At 35.9% G+C, this 14,398-nt stretch overlaps 1 protein-coding gene across 4 annotated transcripts in view; it reads left to right on the forward strand.

Annotated features, from left to right (window-relative positions):
• PSIP1 (PC4 and SFRS1 interacting protein 1) overlaps positions 1-14,398 on the forward strand; it is a 40,693-nt gene that overhangs the window by 15,104 nt on the left and 11,191 nt on the right. For all 4 annotated transcript variants that reach the window (XM_032880559.1, XM_032880560.1, XM_032880562.1 and 1 more), the window contains exons 4-8: positions 1,308-1,446; positions 3,742-3,846; positions 4,804-4,866; positions 10,331-10,427; positions 11,449-11,524. In XM_032880559.1, coding sequence (XP_032736450.1) covers positions 1,308-1,446; positions 3,742-3,846; positions 4,804-4,866; positions 10,331-10,427; positions 11,449-11,524 — 480 coding nt within the window. The remainder of the gene's footprint in view (positions 1-1,307; positions 1,447-3,741; positions 3,847-4,803; positions 4,867-10,330; positions 10,428-11,448; positions 11,525-14,398) is intronic.

Consider the following 14,398-nt stretch of genomic DNA (forward strand, 5'->3'; position numbering starts at 1 on the left):
AGCATCACCAAAAACTCACAGGCACAGTGTGTCTTCCTTTATAGAACTGACTGATGTCTGCAGGACCAGTTCATGTAGGAGATATAAGGGGTCTGTTCTGGAGAGAATACCTCCCATTACATACAGTTTAGTCTCATCATTCACAGAGTCCATATTTGTGAATTTGCCTGCTCACTAAAAATATACCCAAATCAGTACTCAACGGTGCCTTCATGTGCAAGCAAAACGGCAAAAATTGTGAGTAATTTGATGCACACGTTCCTAGCAGAGGTTGACCAGGGCAGTATTTTGCCTTCTTGTTTTTGGTCTTATACTATAAACTGTCCTTTTTGCAGTCCTAGGTAGTGCTATAGTTTTTGCATGTTTGTGCTTTCTTTTGTTGTTATTTTGCAGTTTGTTATGGCTCCCAAATATAGTGCTGAAGGGCTGTTTAGCATTCCTAAGTGCAAGAAGGCAGTTTTGTGCTATATGGAGAAAGTATGTGTTGTATAACTTGCTCACTATGAGTTCAGTGTGAATGAGTCCCTAACGTATGTTAATGTGTTTTTAAACAGAAACACGCAAAAAAACAAGATGATATATTGATTGGTTGGTGAAAATGTGACCAGAGGCTCACAAGAACCCTACCCTGTATTTTTTTGGGTGCGGTGGTGTATTATTATTTCCTAATACAGTGTTTGTGGAAACTTTATAGAACATAACTACCACAAATACAAGACTGACTTTAATGAATGTATGAATGAACAAATGACCCAGTTATAACCTCTCATTCCTTCATTGAATAAAGTAAAATTCTTAACACATTTTATTCCAAAAACCTATATATATGTGTGTGTGTGTATATACACAGACATATACATATAGTAATATACCTTATTGATAGTGTTTAATGAGTTGTGTATTATAGCAAATTACTTTGAAATAAAATTCTTTTTGGAGTGCATTTAAATGGATTAATGCAGTTGTGTCACAGTTCTTTTCATTTGGGGGCATTTTTTAAAATTATATACATAAAATTTACCATTTTAACCTTTCTCAAGTGTACAGTTCAGTGGCATTGCAGTCACATTGTGCGACCTGTGCGTTTTTTTAATACAGGACTGGATTCTAGGGGCATGTGATTGAATTTTTAATAAAAGCATTTGAACTTAAATCTAATGAGTTATTTGCGTCTACCTTTCACGTAAGATTTTTTAAATCAATTTTGGGTTAAGAATTGTTTATAATTGCATCATAGCATAGTGCTATTTAAGGAGATATATTTGAGATTGCTTTGCACTCACATTTTTCTCCCTCTCTTTTTGTAGTGCTTTTTTAGGCCCAAAGGATATATTTCCTTACTCAGAAAATAAGGAAAAGTACGGCAAACCAAATAAACGAAAAGGCTTTAATGAAGGTTTATGGGAGATAGATAATAATCCGAAAGTGAAATTTTCAAGTCAACAGGTGCGTTATATTACATAAAATTTACTTTAGTATTGTTAGTCTTGAGGAATGATCACTATGTTAGCTGTAGGAAAATAAATACTAAGAGACTTGTGAATTTCAGATTAAATTGTACTTACTTGTGAAGTTGAAACTTGATCTTTCATATCTGGAGGAAATGATGAAAATAATACCTACCTAGTTAAACAGATCTCAGAAAACTGGGAAATACTCAGTTATTTAAGTTCTGATTGATAGTTTGATGTATCATTGAATTTAAAGCCATATGTACTATTCTCTTAAATTTGGGTATTATAACTCAAAGGATGTATGTTTTTTTTTTCTTCATTTTAATTTCTAAATCCATAAAATTGTATTAAAATACAAACCTCACATGGGTTAAGTATGTGACAGAAGTTGTTATAGCACAATCCAATTTATACTTAATGTTTTTGGTATCTAGAAGAGCAGCCTTAACCTTCCTTCTTACTGTTTTTCACGTGTTCAGAGGTTTTATTCATTTCAATTAGACTGAGGTGTAGGGGTACCTAACTGGTAGTCAGTAGAGCATGCAACTTTTTGATCTTGGGGTTGTGAGTTCAAGCCCCACATGGGGCGTAGTTTACTTAAATAAATAAGACTGAGGTAGTAAAAACTAAAGAAAATTTTAGAAACTGTAGAAAATTCTACAACTTAACTACTTTGAAGTCTGTTTTATTTATTTATTTATTTATTTATTTATTTATTTATTTATTTTTACATGTGCCATGCTTTTTCTCACCTTGAAGAACTTTTCAGGTGCTTTTCTCCCTGGAAGATTTAAATCTTATATTGACGCTCCATGGCTGCATTAGATGATCCTGAGTACCTTCATTATCACCCAAAACTTACTTGTTAATCATATCGTATCATATTTGCTTCTGTACTTAGCTGCACAGTTTATTAGCCCCATGAACAAAGAAGTTGTGTGTCGTATATGCCAGTTATATGTGTGGCAAGAATAGGTATTCACTAAATATTGTTGCATGAATGTAAGGCTAGATGGTTTCCCGTCATTGTTGCCTCAGTTGTATGGTGGGAGTCCAAAGAGACTGAATTCATTATTTCCTGAAGCCAGTGATTTGTAATTTCACTTGGATCATGTGTCCTATGATTGGCCTTTTTCATCCTCCGTATAGCCCAGCAAGGTCACCCTATCCTGTGTTCCTTTGTATCTATTTAATCTTCAGGTAGTTTTTTACCGTATATGCTTGGGATTTTCCATTCCATAATGAAATTTTTGGTAGGTTGTGTGTATGAAACCTAGCAATTTTCTGTCCTTAAAAAAGTATGAATGATTGTGCTGATGTGATATACTTTGTGTTCAAGCCCAAACATGTCCCCAGTGGCACATTCCTAGGATTTAGAGAAAACCATGAATTCTAAACATAGAAAACAGAAAAATTGGCCATCATCATTTACAAAAATTTATATAAGCAATTTTGGGGGCATTTTAATATTTTTCTCTTGTGACTTTATAATTTTATGGGTTTTTACCAAAGAAGAAATGGGTTTATAGTTTAGACTTGGAAAGGAAATCATTAGGGGCACAGTTTGGACTGCAGTGCTGTCATCTTGTAGACCTGTGCTTACCTTCTAATATGTACTGTGTTACCTCTGTTACTCATCTTTTTGGGCCCTTAGTAGATCATCTGTGTATCTTATCATCTGGGGGTACTTTTAAAATTTAATGATGATTGGTTTTCACCTTCACCCCAAACCCAGAGGAATGAATCACTGCTTGATTGAATTACCATCCATGAATTTAAAAAAAAAAATTGATGATTACTGGACTCCCACTCAGTGCCTTTTAAATAAACTAAGTATGAGATATAGATCAAAATCTTTAAATGAAGCTGTTAATATATCCTTTTTCCTAAGGCTCTGTGTCTTGGAGTAAGTTTCTCTTTGGAATATGTCAGTAGTTGAATAAGCAGTGCTATTCTAAATCAATTTACATTGTATCTTATTGGATATTTATTGGTAAGAACATCAGAATGGTATTCTTTGTAATTATACTCCCATTTCTGCCTTAACAGTTTTATTCTTTACACTTTGTATACCTTCAATTAAAGGAATACAATCCCTTTAAGACTTTAAAAAAAAATAGAGTTTAAAACTTTTTTTTAAATTGTGTATGTGAAAAGCATCTTGAACAGAAATGAGGGTGCTTTTATAACTTACTTGCAAATAGGCTTTTGAATTTTTTCATGGGTTGAAAACTTTTAAATTGGGGTAAAGTGTTATTTGGTGATTAAGAAACCTGGTTGTTTATAGGCATCAACTAAACAATCAAATGCATCATCTGATGTTGAAGTTGAAGAAAAAGAAACAAGTGTTTCAAAGGAAGATACTGACCATGAAGAAAAAGCCAGCAATGAGGTGTGTTTAATTTCTCTTGCATTTTAAACCCATTTTGTTGCAAGGAAGAAATTATAAGATGGGTTCATTATTTGATCACGAAGTAGAAAGTAATCTTTAAAGTAGTTGAGTAATGAATGAAAAAATATTTAAGGCTTATTTCCTTGTGTGAATATTAAATACTGTATTGTGAAATAATTTTTGCATTAAGATCCATGATATTGGGGCACCTGGCTGGCTCAGTTGGTAGAGCATGTGACTCTTGATCCTTGAGGTTGTGAGTTGGAGCCCCATATTGGGAATAGAGATTACTTTAAAAAACTTTAAAAAAAAAAAAAAGATGCCATGGATGTTTTTATTTGAAGTCGGATGTTTTTATTTGAAGTCATTTTGCTTTGTAATATCTGAGGTCTGCATACAGGAGAGTGGGTTACTGTTTGTTAGGAATCTTTTTAAAGCATGGTATTGTGGGATGGAGGTACTGGAAAGGGCATTGAAGTGAATTTTTAAAAATCTAGATTTACTTTCATCTCTCTATTTGATTATAGGTGGGGATACTCATTGAGCCTTTTCTGGCCTCATGGAGTAGTTGTTAGATGATCTCCAAAGTTTCAGCCACTTCTTAAAATTTACAACCCTAAAACTCAGGATTCTGCTGTAGAAAAAATTGGTTTTATAAATTTAAAAAGACTGTCTTGTGTCCTAGCAAGCGTAAATTTTCTATTTCATCTGACAGAGGAAATAATTTTTTTTTGTAGACAAAGATCCTAGCTATTCCTTTCACTTTATCATGATAATGTTAAGACTTTTAATGTTGATAATCTCAAATTTCAGAGAAGTAAAACAAGTATCCCTAGTACCATTAGTGAAATATGCTGTTGTTTTTCAGGAAATTTTCTTTAAGTCTTGACATAATTTATTCAGTTGTGTGTGTGTGTGGATACACACACACATTTTTTTTTTTTTTTTCAATTTCAGGATGTGACTAAAGCAATTGACATAACCACTCCAAAAGCTGCCAGAAGAGGGAGAAAGAGAAAGGTAATGTTGCTGCTTAACCACAGGGATCTTAAAATAATTTTTATTTTATTCAGATTGAGAAAGAGTAGAGATAATGAAACCCTATTATTAAATTTAAAGTTGGCCTTTACTCCCAAGTCCTTAACTTTTTTAAAGGATAGGTTATTTTATTTAGGAAAATTATTTCTTTTCTAGTGATACAGCACCCTTACAGTAAATCGAATGGTAAAGGAAATGCATTAGCTTTCTTTCCTTTTAATGACACATCATCAAGTTTTGTTTGTAAAATGGGTAACATATACTCATAAGGTTTTTGAGAAAATTAAACGAGTTACCACATTAAATATTCATAATAAATCCTGGTATACAGTAATTGCTGTCAGTATTGTCCATTCTAATGTTACTATTAGCAACATTGTTGAATGAAATGAGAATATGTGACATTTTAGGAGGAGGTACACTCTCTGCTTTTAATTAATGTTTCTTCTTTCTTATGTGAAGTTTTGTTCATCACCTTTTTCTGACCTATTTATGTCATAGACTATTATGTGCCAAAGATCCAAGGAAAACTAAGGGTTGGGTTTCTCATGAGGAAGTAAAATATGAAAACATAATTATAGTGGATTTTTTTTTTTTCTTGTGAGATGTGTGTGGAAGGGGCTATGATATTTTTTATAAGACTTTAACATAGGCAGTCTTGTCAGGCAGATGAAGGGGGGGAGAACATGTGAGGCAATTTGAATAGTATATCCATAGGTGTAGAGAAAATTTTATTTCAAGCATTGTATCTCAGTATTAATAAAGTTTGAGTGAAAATGGTACACTTTAAACTTAACCTTGAACTTAGAGAAGTGATAGGAAGCCATTGAATCTTTTTAAATTTCACATGCATCCTTTTTTAAAGCACTGTGAATGATGGAGACTGGATTGGGGTAGTAAGACAAGTTCACTGATTAATTTGTTCAGAATTTTAGTACTAACATCACTGGTGCAGGCAGAGCATGAAGCAGTGAATAAAAAAGATAAGGTCTTTGTTTTTGTTGAACTTAACATTTTTGTGGGACAGACAATAAATACATAAAATAAGAATTAAAATGGGGCATTATGATAGTGACTTGGTAACTAAGTCATGAAAGGCTTTTCTAAGCAGTTAGCATGAGATTGGAAGGAAAGGGCCTTCTAGCAGGTTTTTTTTAGTAGTGTAGAATCAGAGATAGGATTTAAGAGCACTTTGCGGGGCGGGGGGGCGGGGGGGTAAAGCTGATGGTTTATTGGAAGTGGGTGTGAAGGGAGGGAGGAATCTACGGTGACTCCAAGGTTGGTTTGATTTGGGAGCAGAGACATCGGGAGGAGGAAGTAAAACATCTAGGGGAATTAGACTGCAGATACATTGTTTTAACACCAAAAGGGGAAAAGGTAAAAGTTAAAGATAGAGTCACTGATAGAAAGATAGGATGATAGGTGAGGTAGTCAAGGGAGAAAGATGGGAAGAACACAGGAACCAGAATCCCGAGGGAACTTAATGGAGATGAGAGGTTGCTTTGTAAAGTTAAGGCTGAGAATGAACTATCAGGAGAAAAGAGAAGATATCAAGCTAAACAAGGGAGGAGAGAATTTTTTTTTAAATGGCCAGTAGTGCCTTGATACGGAGAAGATCCTAGAAGGTATCTGACAGTTGGACTCCCCCAGGATATTTTAAAGTTAGACAGTAAGGGCTGATGAAGGGGATTGCAGAATAAAATACGTAATGTTAAAGTTATACTGTTTCTGAAATCTTTGAAGGGAAGGAGAGAAAATGCAGCAACAGGGATTTGCATGGTTAAAGGAGAGGGTTTAAAGTGAAAAAATATGGCTTTAATGATTTCTTTGCAAAACTAGGAAAGATTGAAGATGTGGAAAATATGAATAATTGTAGAGGAAGATGCTGGATGAGAGAAAGGAGGCAGGCATATTTGAAGGAAGAGCCTTGACAGGAAGAAGGAAATGGGTATTTCTTCCTCTTTAACAGTAAAGAGAAGGATGGAGGGGATGAGGTTATTTAAAAGTTGTAGGGAGAGTGGGTGCCTGGGTGGCTCAGTGGGTTAAGCCTACACCTTCAGCTCAGGCCATGATCTCAGCGTCCTGGGATCGAGTTCCGCATCGGGCTCTCTGCTCGTCGGGGAGCCTGCTTCCTCCCTCTGCCTACTTGTATTTCTCTCTCTCTCTCTCTCTCTCTCTCTGTCAAATAAATAAATAAAAATCTTAAAAAAGAAAAAGTTCTAGGGAGAATTGGAAATTAAGGGAATTCCTTCCTGTTGGCCTCACTCTCTCTTTTCTCCACCACCCATTTCAAAGGAGGAATGTGTATATGGTATAAAGCAGGAAGAAAGGATTGAAAGTTTATGCTGGTGAGGGGAGAAGAGGGCCTGCTCAACAGGGTAAAGATATTCATGGATGGCTTTGAGATCCCAACTGAGATTACATAAAATGAATGTAGTAGTATAATTTTTCCCCCCTCAGGTCTCAGCAGCCAGGAATAATAGGGCAGAGAAGATAAGAGTTTTACAGTAATTCTCTGCTGGAGATTTGTGGGAAAGGTGCAGCAAAACAAGAATGCAGAGGGTTTGAGGATATGAATTTGAGTCCCATGACTGGTAGGTGGGAGGGGTGCTTTAGGTAAGATCACGAAGGGAGTAGTGCTAGGAAGTGGGGTAATGGGAGTAAAGGTGTGAAAGAGTTAAAGGTCCCAGGGAAATCAAGTTAAACAGAAAAAATTTGTACTCTATTTGCATTTAAGATTTAAATATATGTATATTCAAAATAATAGTTTTTGTCTTTTCTTTGGATGAAATACATATTTTCACAAGGAATGCTTTTGACTTGCCTGATTTTTCCAACAGTCAAGAAGATATATCCATGGTAGCACTGGTTTTTTGATGCAGTATTACTGTTAATATATTTTTATTTATGATACTTATTATTGATCAATTTGTTGCCTCTTATTTGTACCTCCTCCAAAAGATCCATTCTACCTTTAATTCTTACATAATGTTTTGGTTTACTTTCAAAAGTAGAAAGTGTAAATGAAGAGATGTGTGGGTTTGTTTTGTTTTTGTATTTGCACTAAAGAGCTCATCATTTGAACTGAATCTTAGAGAACTTTACCCTCTGAAACATCTCAGTCTTGGATTCTCAACCTTGGGTACCGGGGGGACCTGATAAAAACACATGTTCCTGGCTCCCCACCAGAGGAGCTGTTGAATCAAGATTGGGGCAGGAGTGGGGGTAGTAGGCAAGTTCTTAAAATTCTAGAAATACAAACTTAGTCAATGTTTAACATAGCAATTTATAATGTTCCTTGAGAACAGTTCAGGGGGGAACTTAGTTTATTGACTTTTAATAATACTTTGAACAGGCATTATTTTCCAGCTATAAAAGTAAAAATCATGTTTAAAAATTAAAAATGGAGGGGCACCTGGGTGGCTCAGTGGGTTAAGCCTCTGTCTTCAGCTCAGATCATGATCCCAGGGTCGTGGGATCAAGCCCCACATCGGGCTCTCTGCTCAGCAGGGAGCCTGCTTCCCCCCTCTCTCTTTGCCTACTTGTGGTCTCTCTTTCTGTCAGATAAATAAATAAAATCTCTTAAAAAATAAAGTTAAAAATGGATACATTCTGGGGCACCTGGGTGGCTCAGTCACTAAGCGTCTGCCTTCAGCTTAGGTCATGATCCCAGCATCCTGGGATCAAGCCCCCACATCGGGCTCCCTGCTCAGTGGGAAGTCTTGTTCTCCCTCTCCCACTCCCCCTGCTTGTGTTCCCTGTCAAAATCTTAAAAAGAGTGGGATTGCTAAATCAAAAATTTGCATATTTTTTTAATTGCTGGTATTCATAAAGATAATCTTTCAGAAAGGTGTTGCCAGTCTATTGATCATTGGTAATAATATGATTCTTCATTTCCTTACCAGTACTGGGCATTATCTCTTAAATGTTTGCAAATCAGATTGTTGATTGAAAGATTTTCAAGTTTTGGAGGCACCTGGGTGTTTCAGTTAAGTGTCTGCCTTGGACTCAGGTCATGATCTCCAGGTCCTGGGATTGAGCCCCACTTCTGGTTCCCTGCTCAGCAGGGAGTCTGCTTCTCCCACTGCCCTTCCCCCTGCTCATGCTCTTTCTCTCTCTCTGATAAAATCTTTTGAAAAAAAAAATTTTTTTTTTTTTAAGATTTTGTTTATTTGACAGACAGAGACCACAAGTAGGCAGAGAAGCAGGCTGAGAGAGAGAGAGAGAGAGGAGGAAGCAGGCTCCCTGCTGAGCAGAGAGCCAGATGCAGGGCTCGATCCCAGGACCCTGGGATCACGACCTGAGCCAAAGGCAGAGGCTTTAACCCACTGAGCCACCCAGGTGCCTCTGAAAAAATATTTTTAAGTTTTTTATCAGTCCTATTGGATTGTACATGTTTTTATATGCTTTATTGCCTTTATTTTTGTTTAGTTAGTGCTGAGTTGAAATAATTGGTCATAGGAAAGCAGCTCATTGTGGTCCACCCATCCTCCTTTTTCGTTTCTTCACGGTTTCTTTCCTCCCATTTCAATTATGATCAGTGGTTTACATTTCCTTTTTAATTGGTGGTTTTAACCTTTGTTCTACTCTACTGCTTTAGTTAGTTAAACTGACTCTCATTTGGGGCTCTTGACTCTTCAGGGGTCATTTTTAGTTTCCAAAGGGTCACTGGAATTTATTACTTTACTATAGTAACTCACTCTTTATGGAAAATATATTGCCTGATATATCCTCTTCCTAGAGAAGAGGAACAGATGTCATTTAATTCAAAAATAAAACATGTATATATTAACAAAGTAAAAGAATAAGAAATATTGGCAACTTAATGTCTTGCCTTTACTAATATTAGAATATTAATTTAGGTTCTGTCTCATAATTACAGAGTGTAAAGCGTTACTTGCATTTTGAGATACTTGGTGAAAGTACATTTATAAGCAGCATGTGGGTTAAGTGTAATTTTACTTGGGTCACCATTTTGCATCAAGCGTGTTAGCTCTGTTTTTACAAATGATTTTCTTAGGCCAAGGATATTAAGAAGTGATGTTTTTTGTTTGTTAGAATTATTTGCTGGAGGGGTGCCTGGGTGGCTCAGTTGGCTGCTCTTGAGTTCAGCTCAGGTCATGATCTCAGGGTGGTGGGATGGAGCCCCACCGCACAGGCTCCGAGCTCAGTGGGGAGTCTGCTTAGGATTCTCTCTTCCCTTTCCCTCTGCCCCTTCACCTGCGCACTCTTTCTCAAATTAAAAAAAAAATTGTTCACTCTTATAAATTGTTATAAGCTGTGTTTGGAGATGTCATTCTGACAAGTTAACTGTTGAAAAAGAATAACAACTTACAAGTTATGCTTACATGTAAATTCTTAAGGTGGCATATCTTTGTTGTTGAATTAAATTTGGAATGCCTACTATTTATTTGCTAAGCAAGTTAATTAAATCTTTGTGATTCAGGCAGAAAAACAAGTAGAAACGGAGGAGGCAGGAGTAGTGACAACAGCAACAGCATCTGTTAATCTAAAAGTGAGTCCTAAAAGAGGACGACCTGCAGGTAGGGTTATTTGTGTTTCAATCTCTGGCTTGTGATTAATACAATCCCGTTACAGTGTTGTGCCTCAGATACTTTGGAATAAGTGGATAGACGATTGGCTATGTGTAATATATATACAAATTTCAGAGGAGATAAACCTGCTGGTTTCTGCTTTGTATGATAAAGTATTTTAAAGTAATTATTTGGGATATTTTTTCATTTTCTGTGTTTTTATCTCTCTTATATTTTCCCCTAATAGCGGCACATGAGGCTGTGGTGAGGTTAAATTCCATGAATGATGGATTTACTTTCCCTCTCACTGTAGAAAGCATAAGTTTTCCAAGTGGAAATTATTGCATTCTTTGTTTAGGACCTTTACAGTATGCAGCTATCTTCAGCATTGCATTAGAGAAAGAAAGTATTGTCCTAATTTGGGAAATTGAAGATAGTATGGAAGGACATGCCTCTAATACAAAGTAAAACAAAGAAAATTAACCAAAATAGAGCCAGTGTTTTTCTACCTAATAATAAAATTCTTTGAAAAGGGGGGAAGATCAATAAAACCCAGAAAAGAAAAATCCTGAGATTTGTTTTCATAATTATTTGGAATTTAATTTTTAATGGGTCAATTAATGGTGTTAGAAAATTCAGTGAATTCTGATACAGATTTTCAGAGATGTTAATGTACAGTATACACTTAGTGCTGTAATGTGTATATAAATATTGAATATAAGTGGTACTATGCATTATAAAGTTGAATTTTGTGATCCTTCTGTTAAAATAAGGAACATTCTTTTAAGCCCTCTCAGCCATACTAAGGAGGGAATGAAAATTACTCTGTTGATCTACCACTTTTAAATATTCTGTTGTTGCTCGTTTGAATCATTGGAGGGTATTATCTTTAAAACTTAAAATAATAAAATAATGTCAGTAATGAGCCACCAATATTCTTAGTATATATCATTTATAATCTTTATGTGTGAGAATTGCATCTCACACATGAAAAATGATAGTTACTAATTTTGTTTTTCCCTCTGAATAGCTACAGAAGTAAAGATTCCGAAACCAAGAGGCAGACCCAAAATGGTAAAACAGCCCTGTCCTTCAGAGAGTGACATGTGAGTTTATTTTCAATGTATAGTTATTATACACTGAATGAGGTATTTGACTTTACATAAGTATAAATCTCTTTGTATTATACCAGTTTTATTTTATATGATATTTGCTTTTACTATTTATATTTCTAAAAATTATGTGGAAGAACTATTGAAAAGTTTTTTGTTGTATAGAAAGTAAAAATTAATGGGGAATCAAGAAAGAAACGATGAGAGGCACCTGGATGGTTCAGTCAGTTAAGTGTCTGACTCCTGAATTCAGCTCCAGATCTTGATCTTAAAGAGTCCTGAGTTCAGGCTCTCCATTGAGCTCCACACTGCGCCTGCACCTACTTTACAAAAAATCTGCAGTGATCATTTCATTAATCTACGAAGTCTTCTTGGTATATCAGGATGTAAAGATACTTAGATAAAACAGGGTAAAACCTATAATAGAGAAAATTGGGCAAGATGCTTAAGGAAGGTTTAGACAAAGAAAGGCAGTTTCCACAAATCCTTTCTAGCTCCTCCAAAATAACTTTTTAAAAATAACTACTAAGAGGGAGGGGGCCCTGGGTGGTGTAGTCCCTTAAGCATCTGACTCTTGGTTTCTGCTTAGGTCGTGATCTTGGCGTTATGAGATCAGATCGAGCCTACCGTCTGGCTCTGCTCTCAGGAGTTGGCTTAAGACTCACTTCCCCTCATCCCCCCCCCAAACATGCTCTTTCAAATAAATAAATCTTTAAAAAAAAAATACTAAGGGGTGCCTGGCTGGCTCAGTCGGTAGAGCATGTGACTCTTGGTATCAGGGTTGTGAGTTAAGCCCCACGTTGGGCATAGAGATTACTTTACAAGCGTTATTAAAATTATTTTTATACTGTGAATTTAAAGTTTTAAAGTATTTTGGTGTAACTACTTAACAAAATAATACGTTTTTTTTTTCTTCTTGCCACCTTTGTTTTCCACAGATGGATATTGTTTATGTGGCTTTTCTGTGTAGAAACTTCACCAGAAAGGAAGGAATGTATATTTAGACAAAGGGCAAAACTCTTTCTAGCTATTGTGGTTAAAGATTTTATAGAGAAGGCTCAAGCAAGTAGGGCATTTAAGAGGAGATTTATAGTGTTTTGAATGAAACATTTTTATAGGAAATTTTAGATATAGAACACTGAAGCACTGGTACTTTTCAACTAAGGTATGTTTTCAGAGTTTTATTTTACTGTCAAGCTAGCTTTTAAAGTATTCTCAAATATTGTGGCACAAAATTACAATAGGTTTTAACTCCTCTAGTGAAATTAAGAAGTGAGGTACATGTAGGTGAGTTTTTCTTTTTAAGCATACCAAATAGGGGTGCCTGGGTGGCTAATTTGTTTAAGCAGCTGCCTTTGGCTCAGGTCATCCCAGGATCCTAGTCCCTACTCAGCAGGGAGTCTACTGCTACCTCTCCCTCTGCTCTCTCATGTTCTCTCTCTCTCCCATCTCAAAAAAAAAATCTTCTCAAAAAGATTTTTTAATTAAAAAAAAAATAGATCTCACTCATTCCCTGCCTAATCTAATCATGGAATCAGGCATGAAGTCTAGGATTTTGTGATTGCTGTAAGGCCTCGATCTGGAGACTTAGGAACTGAAAATACAAATTACCTGCTTCCCTCTCCCCTTTATCATGCACTTAGATCTGGGATAAGGAGCCATGATAAATAAATGCTCCTATTTGGAAAGGGGAATATTAAGAGCCATACAGCAGTCATTGTTCCCTAAGAAATCTAGAATCCTGGAAAATATTGTGTGATCTCCGTATTTTATGTATAAGGAAGGTTCCCTTGATTAGGCCCCAGTTTTCCTGATTCTGTCTTGCTAAAAACTATTTCTCTCCATGGCTTTTAGCTAATGTTGTGACAGTTGTCTACTTCTCCGTATCTTCCTTAGTTGTATCTGAAAGGTCATTGGAGGTTATTATCCTCATCACCTGAGTGGTATTGTGTCTGCTTTTAGGCTATAGGGTGTTGGAGACCCAAGATTACTTTTTTGATCTCCATTAATTTCTCTTGGAGGCTGTGTTGCTTTTGGTAATAATACTTTATAGCATGTGGGTGTGTTTTAGTTAGCTTCATGCCCAGTGGTCTTTCCCTAGGATTTTCTCAGACTTGTTTTTAATTCATTTTTCCCCCACCGCCCCCCTCCCAGACATGCTTATCTTATTATATACCTAATTTACACTCTGAGTTTATAGGTTTTCCTGAGAATCCCTTGGTCTCTTCCCTAGAAATTGTGCATGTGAAGGACCAAGGTAGCCCAATTTGAATTCCTAAGGAAAGGTGTAAACTACCTTTGATGGATATTTGACCCCTTTTTCTGATTTGAAAATTTTTTGTAAGATGGAGGGGACTTTCAACACTGAAATGCATGGAATTTTTATGTTTTCCTTCTGTCATTTTGCTATTTTTAAAACTCGTTTCTTTTTGAGGTGCCCTATTAAATTTATCCTGATAACAACCCACTCAAGATGCTACCATTCTATCTTGAAGTCTTTTTACCCAAAGCCACTGAAATTTTTTTCACATTATCACAGGTAACAGTTTTACCCATTATATAAAAATATATTAGGATTTTCAATTTCTCAGCCCTAAAGTCAGTGCCACATTTTAAATTTTTACATAAATTTCTGTATCCATGAGCTTTTTGTGACGGCAGTGTATGGACAGCCTCAGAACAGTGGTAGTTTATGAGATTCCTCATTCATGTTCTATTCAGGTTGGGCATTGGCTGTGTCTGTTCTCAGCTGTGTACCTGAGCACAGACTCTGGGGGGGAAGAGCTATACTATATAAGCCCTTCTTGAAGTTTTTGCTCTCCACCATGAGCACAGGATGTACGTGTTAGTGATAGCTTTTTTGCAGTG

This window comes from Lontra canadensis, unplaced genomic scaffold (assembly GCF_010015895.1).
Source record: "Lontra canadensis isolate GAN:19392208 unplaced genomic scaffold, GSC_riverotter_1.0 scaffold70, whole genome shotgun sequence".
Taxonomy (NCBI): Eukaryota; Metazoa; Chordata; class Mammalia; order Carnivora; family Mustelidae; genus Lontra; species Lontra canadensis.